Genomic DNA, 24,406 nt, shown 5'->3' with positions numbered 1-24,406 from the left:
GAAAATACATTTTATTACACTGAGTAATAAATACATACAAAGATGCAAGTAACAGCATTTTCATCATTAATACCAATAAAAAGAACCTAAACATGAATGAACCAATGCATTTGGCACTTTTCTGTCCTTCACACACTCACCCATGTGTTAAACTCCATGTGAAAGGGTCTGTAACCCAGACCAAAATCTATCAAAAACGTTCCTCTTATTGTCTAACCCTGTACAAGTCATGCATTTTCTACAATTAACCATGGTCCATGGGGCTGTTTGCATGCAAAAAAATAATAATAATGTTTTAAATATGAAGTCTGGAAACCGACTCAAAATGGGGCACAAAGAAAAAAACTAAAATCATGTATTGATCGATGTATTCCAATTATCAGCGTGTGAATTCAATTCTAGAATGTCCCCCACCTCACCCGTAGGTCACAACCTTTCATAACCATATTTTCAAAAACATTAAGGAACTTTAAGGAATATGCCATGTAGCAGTCTTTTAAACGGTGAGAGACAAACACACTGTTGGTTCTTGTAGGAGAGGAGCTTCCATCACTCCCAAGGCTAGGACCTGGCATTTCTTTCCGTCTCTGCCAAACATTCACGCACCAGTCCTCTAGCATGAATTATACCTTTGAAGGGGGAAAAGTACATCATTCAATGTATGATGATAACTCTGTCTCAGTCAATCTAGCAGAGTAACTATTGTGCTTTGTTAAGTACATGGTTAGTCCAATGCTGATACACAATACCATATATGTATTAGTATAGCTACCTAACAGGTACAATGCCATTTCTAGCAGACACTTACTTAGACACTGATTCTACACATAGTGCCTCAATGAATAAAGTAAAGTAAGTTGTGGCGTTAACATTTCCGGGAGGGTAAAAGGTTACCTCGTTTTAGTCTCTCCATTGCACTCTTGCTCCCAGCGTAAGTTGGCCTTATTTCCTTCCCAAGCTCCTCAATGATGGTCAACAGCTCTGCATATTTACTCTGAGGCACTTGGGTCCCACTTGATCCCTGACATGAGAGTAGAATGATACATCTGTCAAGTTTAAAACGATTCCATTGAATTCCATTGCATTCATGTAATAATTTATATTACCAGTAAGATCTCTTGTAAGATCTCATTGCATGTGGTTCGTTTACCTGAGAAAATCCCAAGGAGGGTGGTCCGTAGTCACTCACAAGGGGCCTGTATGACTGCAATGTCGCCAGGTTGGCTGAGGGAGACTGGATGCTTCCAACTGCTAAGAGAAAAACACACATATGGATTAATACATTTCTCAGTTCAGGAGATCATGTTGACATGGGAAATCGAAAACGGATGACTCACACCAACCATAATCAACATAGCCTACGTTTTATATGTTTGGGATGTTCAGATTGCTTTGTGGGCACGTTTTCCTAATGCAATAAGTGTTGTCAAACACTAGATGTCCTCGAAGGGTCATAAAAGAATACCCTTGCAGATCAATCAACAGCTCCGCCAGAGACTATCATGGAGGAAACGGAACAGGGCTGACTTAAAGAAGCCAAAGTGATAAATTTTTGTCACAATGAAACGGCAACCCCCGGGTGGGTTCGGACACAGAACGATGGGGGTTCATTGTCGGAAAAGAAGGAATTTGTAAGGATGGACGTTGTTGAGGGATTGGGCTTTTTACATTAGTAATAATGGCGGATATGAATTAGCCTAGCTCCCACGATCTGACCCTATATATATAACTGGACAAAAACTACAGACACGGTCTTTCTCCAGGTATTCTCCGAAACCCCGAATTTACCACTCGATTTAACGGAAGGATGATTGAATTTTAACCAATATTTTTTTCTTACCCTGGTTCCCGGAAGTTCCTGGAATGTGCTGGTGGACATTGGGTTTGTAAGACATTCCCAAAGACATTGTAAATTAAAGAAATAAAAATGACCCGAAATTCAGTGAAGCGTCTGTCTCTCACTTTTTGTTTACAGCGGCGGCACCGGCAAATATGGCCGTCACTTTGTATTGACACCCACAATGCCTTCTATCACCACAATACAATTATCTGACCGAAAATGGTTAAAAACGTGCGTTTTCCACGAATTAATTCATTTCTAAAACAAAAACAATTTAAACTTTTTTCAGATGTTATACCTCACAAATTATTAATACGTTTTTTTAAGTAAAAAAAAATAAAAGAGATATATATACATATATACATGTTCAAATCCTTGGTAAATCCCATGGATTTAATAGCACATGGAAAATTTATGAGCCACTCGGTACAGAAAAAAATGTTTAAATACGAAACTTTAATTCCAAAACGTGAGCAATGATAATGCGCACAATGAATAATCATTTAACTAACTAGAACTCTTGTCTCAACTATTGTCTCAACCACGAACTTTGAACAATGAGATCAAAAGTTTTGCTACCCTGGAGAAATGAGCTTTAAAGTACCTAAAACGTGACCGTCTATTGAAAACATGTAGACCTCCACCAAATTGTTGGTCAAGATCCAATAAGAATCAATGGTCGTGACTCAAGCAAAAGCTTTTCTTTGACAATTTACCCACCATTACGGATGATGAAAGATAACAGGAATTGAAAAGAAACCCAATTTTGAGATACCTGGCTTTGTCTGAGGAGAGGCATCCATTGTTGCCTCACTTTGCTACGTTTCCCACTGAACTGCCCTTCTATCAAAATTGTCTATCTTCAGAAATCAAACAATTCGCTTGTGCCGGGGCACGTGGACTGTTGGGTCTTCTTCTAGAGTGTCTCTGTGCTAGTGATAATTTGCGGGACCCAGGACGCGGTCACACACTTGACCATTGGTGGACAAGGAGCGGTCACGTTTTACGGCCCAATCATAGCTGTGAGCGTCATGGCCTTAGAGCAAGCTGTAGTAGGGGCCCCCAAAAGTATTTAGGAACACAATAACATAACCCAAGCCCAACACACTTTTACAAACTTCTTGATCATTCTTAATAATAATGATGCTACATGTTAACTTCATGTATATTTAGAATGTTACTCTAATTTCTTAGAGTTCCTATTGGGGAATGAGTATGTAAAGTAGAAAACCTGATTAGTAGAATAGTGCTCAAAATATAGTGCTCAAAATATAAGAAACAGACAAAACAGCAGAATTCAAACTTTGTCCTCAAGATTTATTGGTCATATGCAAGAGGTAGAAACTTGCACTCAATTAAATCATTTAATACAGATTCTTTGTACAACAAGTCAGTAGTGCAACTCGTGCAAGGATGAAACAACACTGTCCTTCAAGTGTTTCAACAAACATCTGTCAGCAAAAACAGGTTTATTTCAAGATATGACTACTGGTATACACATTGGTATATAACAGCCCACCCTGTCATAACATTTTACAGCACTCAAATCCAAAACAACTATTTAGCCCCTGTACATTGTGTCTGAAATGACATTAAAAAACATAAATCAAAGAAATAACGGTACCAACTAGAGACCAAGTAATGGTGACTAATGTAGAGAAGGGGCCATTCCAGTTGAAGTGAGTGAAAACGTTTCTCTTCGCTGCATTTCATCAGAGCTGCATTTCATTCCAGAAAGTTCCTCACTACCCTCTACCCTTACTCACTCCATTCCACTTTAGACAATTACTGCCCAAATCCTAAAATCTTCCTCTTCCACTGTGGATTGGTGTGAAGAGACAGAGGGTGCAAACACCCTCTAGCCCAGGCTCAAACCAATCCAATGCACACCTCAGGGAAAAGGGGAGAGCATCAAAGTTCAAAGGGTAGGAGTAACGAGAGGTAGATGCAAGCTCTACCTAGTTTCCGCCATACAACCTCCCACCTATCCAGTCCTACCAGATCCAGATAGAACAACCATGACCCCGTAGAGAGCCTGGAACCCTCCCCAAAGGCACTGGGTGCCAAAGCATGTTTTTTTGTCATTTAAAGAAGAACATGGGTTTACGATCAAACGTCTGAATAGTCTTAGGTTTTTCCACATGCGGAATTAAATACAGCCTGGCTTTCAGTGAAGTATCACACAGTTCGTATTATCAGACACCCCGTCCCTTTCTGTGCAGATGTACTTCTCCTGGAGGTTTACAAAGCAAGGATAGAGGGGCAAACATTTTGCTTGTCAAACAGTATCAGGTTATATAATACAAGCTGTTCAGTCTGACACTAAATACCAACACTTTCTGATCGGAATTAGAACTCATTCTGTTACAACTGCAGGGGAACTAATGAAAGAAATAAAAGAACCAGATGTTGAAACCATGCAGTCAGTTCTTGATAGTCGAGCTGGTAACACAACCAGGTACAGCAGGTAGATAGGTAGAAGGAATACAATGTCTGACAATTCTGTCAGCTTGAAAGACACTGGGAACATTGAGTAGATTTCATCTCAGACGTTCAAGATCTGATGACCAAGTGAAAAGAAAAAAGAAAAAGAAAAAGGGAAGAAAGAAAGAAAGCTTTGGGGGTGGGTTGTGGTCATGCATCTCATGTAGACATTTTGTAAAATGTCAAGTTTGTTTTAAAAAATAAAAATAAAGGGTCACTGTGTAGCTTTAACTAACCCCTGAGCACTGTCCTGTGTCCAATAGAAAAAAATAAAATGAGTGACATTCGGGCCTTCTGCGGTGAAGGAGGCCTTTAGAGGTCACCAACTGAAAGCACAGATCATCTTTTAATTAGCAGGAGGTAACAGAAAACAGTCTCAGGCATTATTATCACGCCTCTTCCGCACTCTGACAAGTCTTCTCCCAGCTTTTTCACTTCTCTTCATAAATCTTAAACTCTGAATTTCAGAGCACGAGTCGTCCAGCAAACGCCTCTGGGGTGTAAACAGAGTCTCTTCTTTGGACAAGAACCCTGAAATCCTCACTCTTGACTAGCAAGACTTTAACCTCCAAGAATACCAAAGTTCTGCGCGGCATTCTCTGGCCCCTCTGAAGAGAGAGAGGGAGGGAGGGAGTAGGAGGAAGAGCGGTGGTGCTGTAGCTCACAGAGCAGAGGTGGGAGACTGAGATGAACTCCAGTCCCATCGAGGAGAGGCGGTGAACCCATGCTATGTGTTGGTGGCCGTATGACTGAGGCTCTGGGGGTGGAGCTGCTGCCACATCTGCTGCTGCTGCACAGCCAGCTGCTGGGATTGGTCTGACGATGACAGGATGTTGGTCAGGGGGGACACGCAGTTCGCTGGAATGATCAAGCCTGGAGAGAGGAAGGTATTACAATGTTAGAATCAAAATAATTAAGTACCACTATGTAGCCATCCAACCAAGATGGATAAAGGGAACACACTTCCAAGGGGTGTACCCACTACCCACTATCCTCTGACCCTGAGTCCACCTTCCCACTATCCTCTGACCCAGAGTCCACCTACCCACTATCCTCTGACCCTGAGTCCACCTACCCACTATCCTCTGACCCTGAGTCCACCTACCCACTATCCTCTGACCCTGAGTCCACCTACCCACTATCCTCTGGCCCAGAGTCCACCTACCCACTATCCTCTGACCCCGAGTCCACCTACCCACTATCCTCTGACCCCGAGTCCACCTACCCACTATCCTCTGACCCTGAGTCCACCTACCCACTATCCTCTGACCCAGAGTCCACCTACCCACTATCCTCTGACCCTGAGTCCACCTACCCACTATCCTCTGACCCAGAGTCCACCTACCCACTATCCTCTGGCCGTCCTCCGTCCTGAGGCGGACGATCTGCATCTTGACGTTGGTTCCGCTGACAGAAGCCAGGACTCCCTCCACCTTGGTCCACACGCTCAGCACAGAACCACACAGCACGTAGTACGTCCTACACCTCAGCCCGATCTCACACTGGAGACCCACAGAGGCTTTCTTACAGTTACCCCGCCTGGAAAAAAACCCAGAGGAAAGGACATTAAAACACAGGCATACAAACAAGTACATTGTTCTAATCCTAGACCAGGGTAGCGTTTCAATCTGAAATATTCTCTACTCCATTGTGCTTTCACCCATCCCATTTCATCCATAAAGAAGAGGGTAGAAAGGAGACACCATCTTTATGGATGAAAATGCAGCCATGCTGGCACTGAACTTCAATCAAGCTTAAAAACACCATTAGAACATGACCCATGTAGGAGAGAGGGTGCACCTACCAATACGCATGGGAGCAGACTTCAGCTGAAGACTTGTACTGGTCAATCCAATGCTGCTTGGCATCATCTGACAGGACCTACAGCAGAGCAAACACATGAGTCTTGAGAGCAATGTTGAGAGAAGGAAACTGAAGACAAAGACTAACAAACAGCAAAATTAGATTAATCAAGCTTACATGACTTTTTCCATTATGAACCATAACCATATTAGTCATGTCTCACCTTTTTACACTTCTTCTTGATATCTATGTAGGTCTCCAGCTTGAGCTGCCTCCCTGTGTTGGGCCGGTAGATCAGGAACAGCCTCTTCTTTGGGTTCACCTCCTTCACCAAGATGGCCGTCTTCTTGTTGTTCCTTACCTGGGGAGGCGAGAGCAACAAACGGATAAACATGGCAAACTCCGCGCACCAGCTGAGTTCATAGGTCCATTGAGGAAAGCTGCAATAATATGAAGCGATGTTCGACAAATTCAGTTCTTCCTACCTGAACGTAAAAGCCATCGTCTGCTCCACTCTGCTCCGCCCACACATGTGTGGCGTCCTCCCAGGACATCCCTCTCTCCACACTCACCTAGAGAGACATCAGAGAACCACAATGAACAAAGAGTCTGACAACAGATCGATAATACCCAGGGGTGCACACAACTGGTGCGCCAGTGCGCATGCGTCGCCAAAATGCATGCTGCGCGGCAGATCAGCCGCATGAAGGCGCTCTTGCGCACCAACAGCTGGAACCGCTGGGAGAGGAATTGACTTCCTCAAAATCCAACTGCTGACTGTTGCATCACTGAGGCACCCGACGAGCCGTCAAAATGTCCAAGAAGCAAGCCCCACTAAGTAACTATTTGCCGTCCCCTCAGCCGAAGGCCCGACGAGTAATCCATCACAACAGTCGACCGACGACGACCACGGCGACTCCCCTCACGAAAACATTCGGAAAGTATCGTAACTCGTACTTTCATTCCGGGTATCGCGTATCGCACGGTTATCACGCCGCCACGTGAAAATTCAGTCCCGAACGACTCGTCGCTAAAAGGAAAAACAACACCAAGGGACTTCACGTTTCTTTTCTATGAAGCTTTCAAACGTTCAGACGTTTGTTTTACAGCTTCATTATCGCACCTCGACCCCTGTCCCAGGGAATATGGTTGGGAATTCTAAAAAAAAAGAAGAAAAAAGACTTTGTTGCACAATCAAAATAATGAGCTATTTAAAGTGATAGCCTACAACATCCTCTACCATGGTTGAAATTGAGGACAGTGATGACAGCAGTCAAGAGAGCAGTGATGATGATGATTATGCTTGTAGCATAAATAAATGCTTAGGCCGTAACTTTTTGTTGAAAAGTTGATTTCAGTGTTTACAGAACAGAGCAGTGCTTAAAGAGATGTCCATTTATTTCAGTGTGTTAAAAGAACAGACATTCAGTTAGTGCTTAAAGAGATGTCAGTTGATTTCATTGTGTTTAAAGGAGTCTGACAGACTTTCATGCTTAAAGAGCAGTCATTTGATTTTGCATTTGTTTCTTTTGTTTGGCACACAATCATTTGTTCGTTCATCTTTATTTATGAATAAATGTCGTTTTGCTAATATAAGTTATCCATGTATCCCTTTTTTATCCATCCTGTGGGACGGGTCGTGACTCGCGAGCACCAAGCAGCATCCCTAGGTGCTCCTCTGAGTACTGGCCCCAAAAAGTTATGTGATAATACCATTAAATCCCACTATCAGGACAGGAGCTGTTGTAGAGGTTGCACTATAAAAGTCTGGATAATTAACTGTAACATTTACAATGAATAATCATTTTAAAACAATAATCCCATCTCTGATGCCGTACCGTGTAGAGCTCGACATGTCCCGAGGTGGAGTAGCCGGGGGTCAGGAACTTCTTGGACTCCATCTTCCTCACCTTCTCATCCCCTGAGCCCAGATCTGGGGACAGACACAAGGGCACATAGTTAAAAGAAAAGGTTCCCCCCCCCAAAACCATAAAAGGTTACAATCAAGGTCACAATCATTCAAACTGCCATTTGGGATTGGGGCTTGTAATCTCCTTATTCATGTAGCAGGATCTTTACAATAGATGGCATGGAATATGAACACCTGAATCAGATCTAAGTGAATATAGGGCAGCGTTACACCAACATAATTGCCAGTTCGCCCCAGGCTGTCTGGCTGTATCTCTGCCCAGTTATCTGCCCTGTGTGTGGATCTGTCTGGCATGGAAACTAGGGCAGCAGAGCGTCCTACAAACACAGGAAATCCTTTTTGGCAAAAGTGATGAAATAGGTGTGCATACATTAGCTGAAGGAATCAGGATAAAGTAATTTCCCTTTGCGATCAATAAAGTACTACTCCACTCAACAGTAAAATCTGAAGCTGGTAAATGATGATAATTTGTTTAAAAAGGCACAATGCAGGGTTATCCATCATTGAGGGATTTGTGAACATTTCTTTCATTTAACAGGGCAGGGGCGCAGCGCCACCCTATCCTACCTAGGATGCCCATGTCGTATCTGCCGTTCTTCTTGGCGTTCTGTATGACAGCCGCCAGCGTGTCGGCGAAGTACTGGAACAGGGCATTCTGCTGTGCAACCTCCATGCCCAGGATCCGGTTCAGGAACTTCCCAATGTTGTTGTAGTCTGACGGGGCGACGGACAGAGACACATGACCAGCCCATACAGCACAGCATTTCACTCCAACACCACAGACAAGCATGCAGACGCTTCAATGCTCGTACTATGGCCATCATCACCAAACTGTACTTGACTTACACAATAAAACAATTCCGAAATTCTGTCTTCATTCTCACTTCTATTACAATCTGACTTTCATTCATTAGAATGACACTCACCTTTGTCCAGCGACAGGATCCCTGATCTGTCCTCCACATTGATCAGTCCCACTCCAATTAATCCATGACGGATTTCTGTAGAAGATTTAATGAAGACAAGTACAATAGACATTAACAGTGGTATCATTACAATGATAATACATGTTTTTAAAATGGTAGTAATAGCCCATTGCCAAAATGGCTGTGTCAGAATGAGTCAGAGTTGATGACTTGACTATGACTCTCAGTATCCCCCACCCTGGGATACAATGGCAATGATAATACTACGATGGTTGCACATCCCTGGTTAATGTGATCACTCTATAGCCTTTGCACTACTGATGTTTACAATACCACCTTTGCATATACCGTATATTGCACGTCTCTTGATATAGCTTCTTCTACAGTGCACATTACACACTGTGTTGAATCTAATCTAATCACCATGTGAGAAATGTAAACCTGGAGAATGGAAGACTGCACATAAAAACAGGGAAATGTATCCAATGACTAATGTTCATGTGTGTGGAAACTCCAGTGATGTGTACCTTTATAGAAATCCCCTTCAAAGTCTGAGGGTGGATTCACCATCGGGGAGTCCAGGTTTACAATGGACTTCATCACAATTTCCAATGCGTTTCTGCCATACTGTTAGGAGGAGAGGCGGTTAGGACTAGATTTTGAGAATCTTAAAAAGACAATTTGTACAACACGCACACACACTTACTTTGTTGTCGAAGTTGAACCTGCTGAGGTCTCTCGTCTCAGTCGCCCGCCTGTCCCCATGGGTGAGGGCACCCTGTACCAGACACACACACACACACTTAGTAATTATGTGACATCCAAGGTGTAAAGATGACCAGTTCCATTATGTCAATAACAAAACATAACAAGACAAAACCATCAAGCGCCAGAGTTCAAGCTTGAAGAACTGAAACACAGGAGTGACAAAACAAAACAGTGAAAGCCCTTGTTCGCAAGGCGTGGAGCCTCTTCAACTGTGCAATCTCTCTGACGGATCAACCTACACTAAAATACTTGTTCACATCGAATCAACATCACAGGACGTACCAGGCTCTCAAGTCTTTTGGCGACGATGGAGGCGAATCTCTGCTCTCCTGCCAGCTCTGAGATGAGGAACACGTACTCTGGAGCTGTGACCTGGTTGGACCTGTGTGTTCTCCCTGTGAGCGGAAGGCGGGGGAGACAATGGATTACATCTCTATAGCACCTCTTCACTTGGTCTCAAAGTATATGACATTTTATGGTGGTGGGGGGGGGGGGTGACAAAACAGGTGTGTGAGGTTCTACTGACCGAACTGCTGTATAGCCCTGTCAGCGCTCCAGGGCAGCTCCAGCGTCATGTGGACCCTGCGGCGCTGGTTCTTGACCCGACGATCAGCCTGCAGCGAGATACCGGAGCTGGCCGCCTCCGAGATGATGGCTATATTCTGGACGAGCAGGACGAAGAGGTTAGGATCAATCACTTTTTACATAACAAAGAATTGATCATAATGGCATATTGAAATGTATACACATTTAGAGATCTCTGCCACTGGCACAAATTGGCTCTATATAGAAAACAATCTCTCTCTCAATAGTTCTACAATAACTTCATAAGACGTTTTCTACTGGGTCTCCATAGTGAGGAACTAAAAGAACCCCCCCCCCCACCCCCCTTCCTTACTTTCTCTCCGTCCATAAACCTCTGTTTCTCTGTGAGGTTGAGGATCTCCACAGGGACGTCCAGCTCAGAGCGAGACTCGTATGAGATGCTGCCGTCGTCGTTACTGACCACTCTGCCTTTACGACCAGTCATCTGCAGCACAGGGCGGAGAGCATGAGAATCATTGGGTGTCTCGACCGTATTTGAACAGACTTATTACAGATTTTTCTGAATCACTCGCGCGCCGCCCCCCCTCTCCCTCCCCCTGCAGTACCTCTGCCACACTTTCTGGCCCCCCCAGTTCATCGATGAGCTCGTCCAGGGTGTTGGGTGGGAGGTCCTGAGCCAGTTTCTCCAGCTGATCCAGGAGGTCCTTCTTCATCTGCTGAGCGTCCTCCACAGCATCCTGACTGGTCATACAGCCATCGTCCACCTCTACCTTAGCTGAGGGCAGACAAAGAGAGTAAATACTGAGAAATTGCCAAAACACCAGGCCAGTTTTCTAAAAAGCTAAGATTACATAAGGCACATTCAAGCTCAGGTGACTGCTGAACTGTAGGAAACCCTGAAGAAGCCCTTACATTGACTGTATAAAATAATTGCATTGGAGGAAGAGTATGCAGCTATCTTTGGTCTTCTGACTATGGAGCTGTAGCCACGTCCTCACCTATGGCAGGTGTGATGGCCTTGACAGGAGCGGTGAAGGCAGGTCTGGTGGAGCCCAGCCCAGAGGCCAGCAAGGCACTGTGGATAGAGTCTGGGTCTATACCCTTCTTTTTCTTCTTCTTCTTTTTACTCTTCTTCTCCTTGCCTTTCTTTGGCTCCTTCCTGATCAGCCAAGGATCTGGGAGAGGAGAAATGTTGGGTTATACTTGTTTCTAAGATCATAAACGTACATAATGCAGTTACATAAATTATATATCGAGTGTCATTTACATTCATGTGTCATCATGTCAGATTATGGCGGCATATCTCAAATGGACCAGGGAGTGATTTCCTATCATGTGGACAGTAGTATTATCATTATCATCATCATCATCATCATCGTCATCGTCTCACCATCTTCCTCATCCTCGCTAGATTCATCCCTGAAGGGGTTGAAGTCATCTTCGTCATCATCCCCTGAGCTTACGGATTTGAAGCTGTCGTCACTGTCTGTGTCTTTATCCGACTCCTCTGATTGGCTCTCATCTGAGCTGCTGCCGGACAGACCCCCATGCTTCCGCGGCTTCTTGGTCGGCTTCTTCACCTCAGGACCTGCAGAACGAGGAACCAGCAATGGGAGATGTCAACAACAACAACAACAAAAGGGAGCATTACAACTTAACCTACAACACTGAAATCAGGCACTCATCACAGGGAGACTTGAAACTGGAGCCTCGTTCTTGTGAGACGACAGTGCTGACTCAAGGAACAGAGGGGCTTCCCTACCTTTCCTCTTCTTGCCCTTCTGGTCAGCAGTGATTTCGATGGGCGAGGGGGTTTTCTTGACTGGCAGGTCGATACCCAGCAGGCTGAAGAGCTTCTGTCTGTCTGGAGCTGGGAAGTGCTTCTCTACCAGAGACTGCAACACGCCTCTGAGAGTGGCAAGAAAAAGGGCCGGAACGTCACACGTCAGAAACAAACGTGCAGTTCATATTCACTTCTGAATGTTCTAGAGCAGCGGTTCCCAAACTTTTTGGACTCACGGCCCACTTTACAAATCTCTACAGTATTCGCGGCTCACTCAGGCATTTTCCAGATGCGTAAAAAAAAGTGGGTGTCCAGTATTTCCTCCAGGAATTTTCACACTAGTGTCGGTGAGGCCAAACCGCGTTTTTTTTCGCGTGCACGCGCATGAAATGCGCACGAGCGCTCAAAACAACGACGTAATTTCACAAAAAACTAGAGGGAGCGTGGCAAAAAAAATTAGCGGTTAAACCATTAAAGCCGAGCGGCGATGTTTTATATAGCAGGTGATCAAATGTATGTGTTCAATATTTACGACCAAACATCCTTATGTGTGTGGGCAACTCCCGACTCCCGACTAGGGTTGCCAGATGGGCTCGGGTTTTTTGGGTGGAATTAGCGGTTTTAGACTGTGGTTAGGGTGGAAAATGTCGATCCCATCTGGCAACCCTGTTCGCGAGTCCGATTGTGACGGGGATGGAATGTAGCCAATCAAGAAGAGAGCTGACTTCTTCTTTTCGGGATGGAAATATCGGCGCACACCACACACAATACAATCAAGGCTGTTCAATCCAAGATTTTTTTATCTTTTTAAAATTAAAACGTTTTTGTAACAAAAATAAAACAATTTTTTTGCCCATGATTTGGCGGCCCACTTGCAGTACTCTCACGGACCACCAGAGGGCCGCGGTCCATAGGTTGGGAATCTCTGTTCTAGAGCACCCTTTCTCAAACGTCTTTCTCGTGGGGGCCCATAGGGTCTCCGGGCCCCGAGCGGGGGGACCTGCCGAGTGGAAGAAGCACTGAGCGTAATCTGACTGGCACAGCAGCAGGGCTCTGCAGACCGGCAGTTGCCTCATCCTCGTCCCCGGCCCAGAGTTTGAGAAGCGCTCTCCTCTAGAGCGTTAATGTGATCCGTGGTCAGGATAAAAGACTTACTTGGCAGTGGAGACAAAGTCATTAAGCTCCCCTCCACCTTCCTCCAAGGCTTCAAGTGTCCGAGCCTCTCCTGTCGACTGGAGACCGATGACCACACACTGCAGACAGAGACACACAGACCGAGTCACAGTCTGTTAATAGGACTACAACCTTACCACAGCTGCAGTTAAATCACCATCCTTATAAAGTACCACTACCAAAAGATGTTCTTCTGAGATGAACCTACCTTTCCGTTTTTGACCTCCTCTCTGGCGAGCTGGACCACTCTGCGGACCTTGGAGGCGATACAGAGGTACTTGAAGAACCTCTGGTGAGCGGACCAGAACTGACCCCACATGGACTTCTTCATGCGCTGCTCAGCATCCATCAGGTTAGCAGCCTTCTGGAACTTCTCACGTGCACTCACCCACTGAAACACACAGACCACACAGTGAACGCACTGGTTCTAAGCAGAACTCGACAGACACTTTAGATTTTTGGGTCCGATACGATGGCCATTTATGAGGGAGGGCATTTCACTGATAGCCGATATTGTTTCAGTGGTGAAATTATTTTTTTGTTTTTTTTAGCACAGGATTCAGAAGAGAAACAATGGGGAAAATATCTTTAAAAAAAAAATATATATTATATTAGTTATTAGGGATGTCCCGATCCCATTTTTTCACTACCGATACCGATACCTGGGCTTCAGGTATCTGCGATACCTGGGCTTCAGGTATCTGCGATACCTGGGCTTCAGGTATCTGCGATACCTGGGCTTCAGGTATCTGCGATACCTGGGCTTCAGGTATCTGCGATACCTGGGCTTCAGGTATCTGCGATACCTGGGCTTCAGGTATCTGCGATACCTGGGCTTCAGGTATCTGCGATACCTGGGCTTCAGGTATCTGCGATACCTGGGCTTCAGGTATCTGCGATACCTGGGCTTCAGGTATCTGCGATACCTGGGCTTCAGGTATCTGCGATACCTGGGCTTCAGGTATCTGCGATACCTGGGCTTCAGGTATCTGCGATACCTGGGCTTCAGGTATCTGCGATACCTGGGCTTCAGGTATCTGCGATACCTGGGCTTCAGGTATCTGCGATATACCTGGGCTTCAGGTATCTGCGATACCTGGGCTTCAGGTATCTGCGATATACCTGGGCTTCAGGTATCTGCGATATACCTGGGCTTCAGGTATCTGCGATACCGATACCGATCCACGATCCAGCATTCAGGACCAATATTACAGTGATATGCGATATCAATATCGGATCGGGACATCCCTATTAGTTATACTCAATGAGTTATATTTAATTCACAAAAACATGCAGTCTCAAAACTGCAATACCACCGTCTCTTAAACTCAGTCTCTCAAAGACTCAACAAAATGCGTTGTGCTCCATGCTGTTGACATGCACGGTTGAATGGAACTACACACACACACACACACAAGCTGCTTATGACAAGAATGTCTGACTCTGGAATTCATGGACACTAGCTAGCCATAGATAGCCTGAAATCAATGATTGACAAATAGTATCTTGCTGTGTAACTCCTTATTCCGAATAACTTCAAAATCATTTTCCTGTGCCAATTGACGACAGTTTAAAGAGCAAACTTTCTTAAAATCAGCCACTTCATACGCCCTCCAGTAACAGCTAACACCAATGAGCAAGTTTATTCATTCATATAAATCGGTATATCTACTGCCCTGTAAAATCCCAACTACATTGACATTCTACAACTTAGGAATGTGAGGCTGATGCACATCTTTGAAATTATATCGGTGGAATAAGCCGATACAGACATTTCTGTTAAAGGCCAATATCAGAGCTCTGATATCTGTTGGGCTCTAGTTGCAAGTCATGCAACACTTGGTTAAGGGTTGCTACTGAGTGACTACCATGCCTGGCTGCACAATACATTTGAATGAGCAGCGTTGCCAGTCCTTACCAGACGCACAGACTTGTTGTACATTTTGATGTAGTGCTGAGTGAGAGGAACCTCCTCGATCTTGAACGTCACACCGGTGAAACTCAACTGCCTCGCGATGTACATCCCCCTCAGTTTCATATCCATGGCAACTATCTCCATGGCACCAACACCTCTGAGAATGCACAAGGGAAAAGCGAACAAGATGAGAATCTGATCAAGGTCAATTTCATCTAGTATAAAATGAGGACATCCAGCTTTTGGTTAGAATCTTGCTAGAAGATTCTGCAGCACTTAAGTAAAGCACAACAGCCACTAACCTGCGCTCCACAGCTTGGATGAAGTTGCTGAACTCCTTGAAGGGCGTTCCCTCTCCCCAGATGCCCAGTCGGTTCATGTAGGCCATGTTACGAGGCTCAGAGGCGCCTTGCCAGACAAATAGAGGGAATTAGAATTAGACAGTGCCTTTCTTTACTGGTCATTAAGGATTGAGGCCTGGACTCCAACATCTCATCAGTGGTCATAACCTCTTACCAGACAGACTGACATGTGGCGCTAGCGTATATAACCTCTTACTAGACACTCACCAGTGGCTAGGGCTGGGTATCGCCACTGATTTCCCAAAACGATTCGATTCCGATTCACAGCTCGATTCACAGCCCGATTCGATTCGATTCACGATTCGATTCGATTCGATTCGATTCCGATTCGATCTAGTTACAATATACATTTTTGCTTGAATATGAAAGAGATTCTCTGAACTAATGCTATAAATGGTTCAAGGAACCCTATAACATGTAGCATTGTTAAACATATCAATGAATTGACTCCAAAGCAGTTACATGAATGTACTTTTTATTTACATATGACTTTGCTTTTGTCCAGCTCATCTCTATCGTCACATTTTTTAAATCCAAAATGCACCCAGACATCTGACTTTAAGCCTGGTGGTGACTTGAGTGTCCCTGCCATCGCCATGTTTTTAGATTTTAGTGTTGAGACCTCACGTTGCGTGAGATATGATAAATTCGTGTAGCGCGAGATCTGGCCACGAGATCTCGTTGCGGGTTGAAGCTGCAAGCAAAAAAAAAAAAAAAAAAAAAATCGATCTCGGGATTTATGAATCGATAATCGCTCATTTTAATGAAGATCGATTCAGAATCGGGAAATCGATTTTTTGAACCCAGCCCTACCAGTGGCGCTAGCGTATATAACCTCTTACTAGACAGACTGACCTGTGGCGCTAGTAGGGATGTCCCGATCCGATATTGATATCGGATATCGCTGCGATATTGGTCCTGAATGCTGGATCGCAGATCGCACCAGAAAAAAAATAGGCTGCGATCCGTGTGCGCAATCTGGCGTGTCACTCACGTGATGACAACAGTAGTAGTCAGTGGTCACATGCAGGAGAGTTGACTACCTGTGTGTAATGAGTCTGACAATGTCATGATGCTAGCTGGTGAAATCATAAACCATTTGCTTACGTAATTTTTGGGTTATTTACATAGTCTGAAACTACAGATGGTAAGCTTTCAAATGATGCGTCAGACATTGAAATCGGAAAGAAATTCAAGACGACACGAGTATTTGAATGTTGGTGCACCGAATGGCAATGCGACAGGAGAAAAGTGACTGACCAAACCACAACAACAAACGCTGCTAGCGGCTAACAGTGGTACATCGCTAGGAACGTCTAACTGCGTTTTTATATCATCACAACATACTGAGAGAACATGGACATGCTAAAAACACAACTACATTCTGAATGCATCCGTTTGCGCGTCTGTTTTCAGTTTAGCGCTGCCTCTCTGGGAGCCCAGCCCCAGTTCATCAGCTCCCTCACCTCCACTCCCATCTTAACTAGATGAACACACAGTCCTTGCTTTTGAACACGTCCTAAAACGAGAGTATGTTTACAAGTCATTATCACTTACTGATAGCCTCCGACAAACGAGAACAGTTAATCCAATCCACAGATTATAAGTATTTAGTGATGGTTAAACTGTTTTTTATTATATGGACTGGGTACAAAAAACGAAAATCAGATATTGTTGACACTCCTTCGATTCTGCGACTGGTTTCTGGTCTCACCAGCGGGCTACACTTTTAAAAAGGGTCCTATAATTGATTTGCCATTTGTAAGAGAAGATAAATAGAATAAAAACCTGAAGGCTCTAAAACTAGAAATCAGACAGTAACTCTTTTTTTTTCTACAATGCTGAATGCTGCTGTTTAAATTGTTTTAACCAGTTGGTCACCGAGTACTGCAGAGTACTGTTTTTGTTGCTTGAATAAAGGCTGGCAGTCTTTAATAGCCAACTGTTGTTGTGGACTACACTGGGGAAGTATTTGTTATTATTCAGGAGTAAAACAATAAATACTAATATCGGATCGGTATCGCAGATACCTGAAGCCCAGGTATCGGTATCGGTAGTGAAAAAATGGGATCGGGACATCCCTAGGCGCTAGAGTATATAACCTCTTACTAGACAGACTCACCAGTGGCGCTAGCGTATATAACCTCTTACTAGACAGACTCACCTGTGGCGCTAGCGTATATAACCCGTGCTTTGGGCAGTTTGTTCTGCAGCTCCAGCACAGCCAGTCCAGTCTTGGTGGGTTTGGAAGAGCCGATGGGACACACGTTTTTGGCTTTATGACACTCATCATAAACAATCTGAAGGCAGGTCGGTTAAGGAAAGGCAGCATCAGCATCGTGAAGGAACTGCTAACCCTTAGTTACGAGTTTTTGTTTTCCAGGTGAATGTCAATAATCTTTATGTGTGGCTTCTTTTTTTTATTTATAGCATCACTATCCACTTCTCCATTTATTTCCTTTTAATACATCAGATTTTAAATTGAAGGATACAACTCCGTCAAAGTCTTCCCCACACCAGTGGAGGAGCTGTTTGAACCTGGTCTTGTACTTCCCTCCAGACTGGCTCTCTCCTATTAGGGAGGAGTAGGTGGCGAAGATCACACCCTTCTTCACACTGCCGTTGTGTTTGGAGGAGATCTTTCCATATTTAAACTGAGAGAGACAAAAAGAGACATCGTTTGTTGAGTGTTGAGAACATTCCATGGATATTAAAAACTCACTTCAAAACAAAAACATGAAGAGTATCCAGTGTGAAGAATCGTTTATAATGAAGCTCGTCCTTTTTAAGATTCAAAACTAGCCACAGAAGACAGAGGCACACAAAGCCCTGTTGTGTGCAGTTGTATAGCAGAGATACCAGTATGTCTTACCTTGTTCAGTGAATGGACTTGAATGTTCTTCGCTCCGATATCTTTGAGGTCCCTCTCCGCATCATACTTCAGGTCATTTGAAACACTAAACCTGGAGAACGGGAGCAAAGGATGAGTGGAATGAGAAAAGTGTCCTGGTGATTTCAAGTTCCCTCGATCATATTTTTGCTGAACAGTTTAACCCAACAAAGAAGCAGTGTCTGTTTACCAGAGCGATCTCTTCCTGCCGAGGAGGTAGTTCTCATAGATGATCCCAGCGATGGTCCTGCCCTTCCCCACTCCGGCACCGTCACCAATCAGATACGACGCCCTGTCACCGTTAGGGAGAGTTGTCTCGTGTTGCTATGGAGACATGGAGAATGATTCACATGAGAACCTCCCCAGCACCTTGATTACAGGACAAGGTGGGCCAACGTTCCTCCTGAACTACCACAAAAGGTAATGAAATGCCACAAGCTACAAATCAAGTTAGTTAAAGGGTAGGGAGAGGTTAAGGCACAGATTTACGTACCTGGGCGGCATATGTAATTGCCTCGAGTTGCAGGGCAGAGAGCCAGCCGCGGTCGATGGTCTCCTCGGGGATGGAGAGTCTGTACCACACTTCGGGGGGGTTCACACTGGACAGGGAGCTGGTCTCCACCACAGGGTCAGGATGCCGCAGCCCAATCCTCACTGAATGGACCAAACAGTCAGTCAGTCGTTTCCATAACCAATCATATTACACCTGTATTAGCTTCGTCACAACCCAGGCCTAGACACCCAAAACACAAGCCACGGCTGTGTGATAAGTACGTCAACTAATTTCGATACCAAGTTAGGAAAACTTACATTTCATGGGCATGTACTCTGCGTACGTCTCGGCATGACCCAACTCTTCCTCATCCTCTTCCTCTGGCTCCTCCTCCTCTTTCATACCGGGGAGTTTCTACACCGAAACATCACAGTGAGGTTTAAATCCAGAGAAAGTGGGTAAGAGAGCTCTACTTTGTTTAAAATGGGGTATAGGTCAAGAACACAACACATTTAAGTGTCTGTTCCTTTAGCAAGGTTTCAAAAAAATTCCTGCGGAATTAAGCCAATAAAATTACATTATCTGTGGGTCCTCAGACAGATACCCAGTTAACAGACTGTCAAACCGATTCCTTCAAGTTTATTAAGAAGAATGCGGTGAATTCTGCTGCTTGGTCAACAGTGAGGAGACTCTTACGAGGGTAGGCGAGAAGCTCCGCACCCTGACGTCGTCGTTCACCCATATTCGTGCGACGTCTTTACTCGTCACCTCTTTCTTGACTCCGTTGTTCAGTTCGGCTGTAAGACCTAGAGGAGGAGAATACAGACGTCAGAGAAAGGGGCCCAATAAGACCCTTTTGAGGGGTCTAGGGGGAATGAATGCATTCACCTCACTACTTTTAGTTTCATAAACAGCTTTGAAATAAAAAACTAAAAGGACTGATATGACCCCCACATGCGAACTAAACAAAGGTGTGAAAGTGCCTTGCAGGAATTCAACCTGGTCTGTTTTAAATGTCCCTTCCTTATTGATGCACCCGATGTTACATGATTACAAGATTCTGAGGGACAACCCCTGGTCTTGATCCTGTCCATACCTGGTTTAGAGATCATCTTTGTCGAGACCAGAAATATTTCTGCGAGGACAAGAGCATTGATACTGATTGAGAATTGGGCAATGATCATAATCAATAATCTACATAGAACAACGTGAGGGGTCTTGGAATAATGTTAAACAATGTAATGTACACAAGATGAAAGAAACAAACATTACGAACACGCCTGGTTGGGCATGTGGGACAGGGGCCTATGAAACAATCCATGATGTAGAGTCATGTACATTCTGTACTACTCACATCACTCTCAAAGTTCACTAATCTATATGAATCCAAATGAACTGGGGTTGCTCTCAATGACATGGCCTAAAGTATTAGACGACATGAGGCATCATCCCAGCCTCTGTGAACTCAAGGTGAGTATTATGGCCACTGTGTCTGCCTCCTCATACAACAGCTTCCATTCCCTCCATAAGCAAACTCCTGATCTAAGATTTTAAAGATGCTTCTCCAAGGTCACCAGAGTTTACACCTATCCAGTACCTTCAGACTGGGGGGGTCAAAAAGAGGCTAAAGGGGGAGACAAGGAAATTAAGCCATTTTAGTGTCTTGGATCCCGGCCAGGGTTCTATGGTTCCATGACTCACTGGTGCCTGTGGCTGTTGCTGTGGCTACCGGCTGGGCAATGTCAGGTGGGGGCTTGAGCTTCATGAGTTCCACTAGGCTGCTGTTTTTCATCCCACTGCCCTTCAGGGCACCCGTCCTCAACAGGTCCTTCAGCTGGATCTGAAACAGGGAAGGGAATAATACTGTTACAGAGTGTACCTTGTAACAGAGTAATTACAGGGGCAATAGTATGCCCTCCTCTTTGCGATTCTGGAGGCAGTATGATTTTGACCTGCTCTCGGGTGGAAGTACCCACTGTGGACACCATGGAGGGGAGCGCCCTGGAGGTGGAGGTGGACCCACGCAAGGCTGAAGGAGTGGTATGAACCACCTTGGTTACGGTAATGGTGTGTCTCTGTGTGTTTGCTGCTGAGGGTTTGGTCACGACGATTGTTCCCAGCGACGGCAACTGATTCAGTTGATTTAAGACAAACGTGGTGGTCGAGGGCTGAGGTTTATGCTGTTGGAACATTGAAGAGAGACATGAGACTACGTCATAGCGGCACTTTACAAAGACACAACCCAGGTTTTTGCTGACAGTTGAATCTGCAAAAGCAACATGCAGCCGCCATGATAAAGGACTGTGATCTTACCCTGATAGTGACAGTGGGGGTGGGTGGAGCTGCCGTCCCAGGGCGAACAATTCCGGTTGCCTCAAAACCCAAGCCATCCAGGCCGCTGATGGAGATGGACTGGTGGACAGGACGCACATAACACCGACATGAGCATCAGAGAAATACAAGTTTATGGTGCATCTCTATATTACCAATGGCTGAATAAATCAGGAAAACATCGAACAACTGTGTGCAGCGCACTACAGACCAGCATGAAAAAATAATAGGGTGAAATGTGCTCAATTGAGGGAGAACAGCTTGAAAAGATGCACCTTTACACATGGCTCTCACCCTGGTCATGAGAGAGGTTCTGAAGTTAAGGATGTTGCGTGATACAACTGAGATGATTACCTGTTGGGTGGGAGAGGGCTGCACATCCTGAGGGTCAATGTCAAACAGGTCGTTAGGGCAGATGCCACTCTCACTCAGGGCTGCCAGGAGCAAATCCTGTCCAGGATCCATCATCTGCAGGAGACAACAGGCTTGTGAGTGACACAGAGGGACGATGACAAATCACTTAACAAATCGTGACGTTACAATTATAAGGTTCCATCTCCATTTTTGGTCAAAATGTAGTTTTTTACATAATCTGATCCATTAGGTGTTTATTAATGCCTGTGTGGTGTTATTTTTAAAATGTTGATATTTTTGATTTAGTAATTCATAAAATACAAAGGTTCCATCTTACAAAACACAATGGAATGTAAAAACGTTGACGCTCAATATCTCTAAACTACCCTAAACGGCGATAGAACCTTATAATTCTAAGCTCAAGAAATGGCAACTTCTGCATATTGATCAAATTGTGTCTGAGGATGGCTGGCTATGCAACTGAACTAAGTTTGTTAAGCAGACTGATTCACAATGCTCTAAATGTTACTGTCCTGTGAGTCTAGATTGAAGTTAAGCGTAATAAGCCAGATATCACCCAGCCACATTATTCCAGTATTCAACAGAATTCTAAATCACAGGTGCACCACAGGTAAAATCATTACCATAAAAAAACACTCAAACAAGCATGAAGACCGTCAATTCAAATGAACACAGATTTCACATCACATGTGTGGTACACATGTGGTACACGCATGTAGATAAAGTATTTGACCTTTACCTTATTCGTCTGATTGATTTCCAAAAATGTAAATGTAATTTACACTTTTGAAGAGGATCAGAGGATTGATTAAAAACAACAACAACCATGATCTGTGGTGAGAGAGAAAAGTGTCTGGCATGTGGTCCCAGCCGGCAACGTTTTGTAAATACTGAAAAGCACCTTCAAGCTATAGAACATTTCTATACAGGTCTCCTGCAAGCAGCTACAATTGCCATACACCTGGAGTATAATGTGTGATGTTCACTTACGGTTCAGGTCTATGATCTTGAGAAATACTCTGGTTACAAAGTGACCCAGACTCGGGCACGTGTTTGCACACTTACTAGCTCGTCTCAACTTCCTGGTCTGACGTCGTTCACAAACCAAGCATAATGTCAAAACGCACAACACGTCCCAGAGATGTTAGAAGAGTCAATAAAGTATCAACTAACCTTATGGTTTCGACGGATTTAGGGCGAAACCACCAAGTACCAGTGTCACACTAACTAACCAGAAACATAGAGCAGAGCAACCTTGTGTAAACGTAGCTTACGCTAGTCACTTCTAATCGTCAGTGAAGATTGCTGTTACAAGTGACAGCTAGCTAACTATAACTTAACTATCTAGCTAATTTCATTATGCGCAAACTAATCATTTTCAACCTGAAGTCTGCTTGCATGCAGCTCATCCAGTCTGTTAGCTCGGTGCCGGTGACTCGATGTCCCAGTAGACTCCGCTAGTGGCTAACTACCTGGCTAGCCGAGTTGACAGTGTGCTTCGCTTAACAAAACAACGATGCTGCGGTTTGTATCCAAGACTGTCCTTATAACGTATTTTATGAAAACAAGATACGGTTGACTCTGGAACCGTTGCTGTAGCGACCGTGTTACCACCATATCCGTGATATGCGTTGGTTTCGCCTCAGTCAGCTCAAACCGCTAGCTGCTGTGTTATGGTGTGGTTCTGCTCAGTCACGCCGCCGTCATAGCTCGCTAGGTAGCTAATGTGACTGAATTACAATAAAATAACATTTCAAGAAACACAACACCTCGTAGCCACAATTCGAACGGTTCAACGTGACCCTGACAAAACCACCTACCGTTTTCGGACATTTACGTCGAGCAACAACACTCACTTGTCAGTTAACGGCCGTTGCTAGTATCGCATCGGGTTCCAGGGGATGTCACCCTCCTCGCTCCGCTGTTCTCTAACCGCCTTCCGCCATCTTTACACAACGGCCAGAGACGCGTGCTGGTCACGTGACGCTCCGCTCGAGAACTGGAATTTTCAATCGCGAATTCTTGACGTGTCCTCGATAAAAACGGTTTTCCGAGCGGCCGTGAGGCGTCCATTTGCAATAAGCGATCGATAATGAAAAGAAAGTTGACAATCCGCGCATATTTTAAAACCTTACAGATTCGAGAAACAGAGCACTAAACCTGTATCACGTGACTCTGTGAGGTCTTCGCAGGAAATGACGTATACAGACGTTTCCTCATTATGCAACATATGTCACGATAATGGCCATATTGGTAAGGTCAAAGACGACGCAGGTCAAAGCGTAAGACAAATGTTGCCCTTTTCCATGAAGTGTGATGAATCTTCTCTCACATAATGCCTCATCATCATGAATCATCATGCATGTGCTCTTTATTAGTCATATATTTGATAGAAGATCATGATAGCCTACTACTGTCAAATAACACAAATTGGTGTTTATTTTATCATATAAAAAGACACATTGAGGAAGAGCTAGATAACATACAATGATGTTTGGAGAAAGGCTGTGTGTGCGTGTGTGCAGGCCCGGGGTGGCTAATCGGGAGGATCTGGAGTTTTCCCGGTGGGCCGGTCTGGTTTTAATTTAATAATTATAATTTTGCCATTTAGCAGACGCTTTTAATCCAAAGCGATTTACAATTACGAATTACAGGGACATTCCCCCTGGAGTAACTGAGGGCAAGGTGCCTTACTCAAGGGCACACTAGTAGTTGTGTGGTTTCAGGCGGGATTTGAACTCACAACCTTCCGATCACAAGTCCAACTCACTATCCACTAGACCACCC

The 24,406-nt window shown here is 44.5% G+C and overlaps 2 protein-coding genes across 6 annotated transcripts; both read right to left on the bottom strand.

Annotated features, from left to right (window-relative positions):
- cdk2ap1 (cyclin dependent kinase 2 associated protein 1) lies at window positions 1–2,736 on the bottom strand. 4 transcript variants are annotated; one of them, XM_080528889.1, is made up of 4 exons: window positions 2,616–2,736; window positions 1,151–1,251; window positions 895–1,021; window positions 1–629 (listed from the first exon to the last, which is right to left on the bottom strand). In XM_080528889.1, exons 1-4 carry the CDS (start codon window positions 2,641–2,643, stop codon window positions 562–564), a joined length of 324 nt encoding a protein of 107 aa, XP_080385015.1. In that variant the 5' UTR covers window positions 2,644–2,736; the 3' UTR covers window positions 1–561. The 4 variants fall into 4 exon arrangements, with proteins under 4 accessions (XP_080385015.1, XP_080385016.1, XP_080385013.1 ...); XM_080528890.1 differs by having other exon boundaries at window positions 1,151–1,248; window positions 2,616–2,693; XM_080528887.1 differs by lacking the exon at window positions 2,616–2,736 and adding an exon at window positions 1,841–1,968.
- Window positions 2,737–3,155: 419 nt separating this feature from the next.
- sbno1 (strawberry notch homolog 1) lies at window positions 3,156–23,696 on the bottom strand. 2 transcript variants are annotated; one of them, XM_080528885.1, is made up of 34 exons: window positions 23,476–23,696; window positions 21,599–21,712; window positions 21,227–21,325; window positions 20,890–21,093; window positions 20,615–20,753; window positions 20,010–20,048; window positions 19,610–19,719; window positions 19,231–19,327; window positions 18,914–19,074; window positions 18,611–18,744; window positions 18,403–18,493; window positions 18,023–18,184; window positions 17,695–17,830; window positions 15,471–15,576; window positions 15,172–15,325; window positions 13,462–13,644; window positions 13,236–13,333; window positions 12,060–12,205; window positions 11,688–11,885; window positions 11,296–11,472; window positions 10,903–11,072; window positions 10,650–10,781; window positions 10,278–10,413; window positions 10,034–10,146; window positions 9,690–9,761; window positions 9,511–9,610; window positions 8,984–9,058; window positions 8,625–8,771; window positions 7,966–8,060; window positions 6,613–6,699; window positions 6,351–6,488; window positions 6,129–6,205; window positions 5,670–5,863; window positions 3,156–5,197 (listed from the first exon to the last, which is right to left on the bottom strand). In XM_080528885.1, the coding sequence occupies exons 2-34, from the start codon at window positions 21,710–21,712 to the stop codon at window positions 5,052–5,054; spliced, it is 4,230 nt and encodes a 1,409-aa protein (XP_080385011.1). In that variant the 5' UTR covers window positions 23,476–23,696; the 3' UTR covers window positions 3,156–5,051. The 2 variants fall into 2 exon arrangements, with proteins under 2 accessions (XP_080385011.1, XP_080385012.1); XM_080528886.1 differs by lacking the exon at window positions 23,476–23,696 and adding an exon at window positions 22,610–22,630.
- Window positions 23,697–24,406: the final 710 nt, after the last annotated feature.

This window comes from Nansenia antarctica (genome assembly GCF_963989245.1).
Source record: "Nansenia antarctica genome assembly, chromosome: 4".
NCBI classification, from domain to species: Eukaryota; Metazoa; Chordata; class Actinopteri; order Argentiniformes; family Microstomatidae; genus Nansenia; species Nansenia antarctica.
This window is presented reverse-complemented; position numbering and strand designations above follow the sequence as displayed.

What these genes read in the sequence shown, in the direction of transcription:
- cdk2ap1 (XM_080528887.1), bottom strand. Translation starts at nt 1,907, where the DNA reads ATGTCTTTGGGAATGTCTTACAAACCCAATGTCCACCAGCACATTCCA. An exon ending in AGGAACTTCCGGGAACCAGG is followed by an intron (nt 1,252 to 1,840) that starts GTAAGAAAAAAA and finishes TTTTTCTCTTAG; the next exon opens with CAGTTGGAAGCATCCAGTCT. An exon ending in AATGGAGAGACTAAAACGAG is followed by an intron (nt 630 to 894) that starts GTAACCTTTTAC and finishes CCCCCTTCAAAG; the next exon opens with GTATAATTCATGCTAGAGGA.
- sbno1 (XM_080528885.1), bottom strand. Translation starts at nt 21,712, where the DNA reads ATGATGGATCCTGGACAGGATTTGCTCCTGGCAGCCCTGAGTGAGAGT. An exon ending in ATCCAAGCTGTGGAGCGCAG is followed by an intron (nt 15,326 to 15,470) that starts GTTAGTGGCTGT and finishes GTGCATTCTCAG; the next exon opens with AGGTGTTGGTGCCATGGAGA. An exon ending in GGCCAGAAAGTGTGGCAGAG is followed by an intron (nt 10,782 to 10,902) that starts GTACTGCAGGGG and finishes CCTGTGCTGCAG; the next exon opens with ATGACTGGTCGTAAAGGCAG.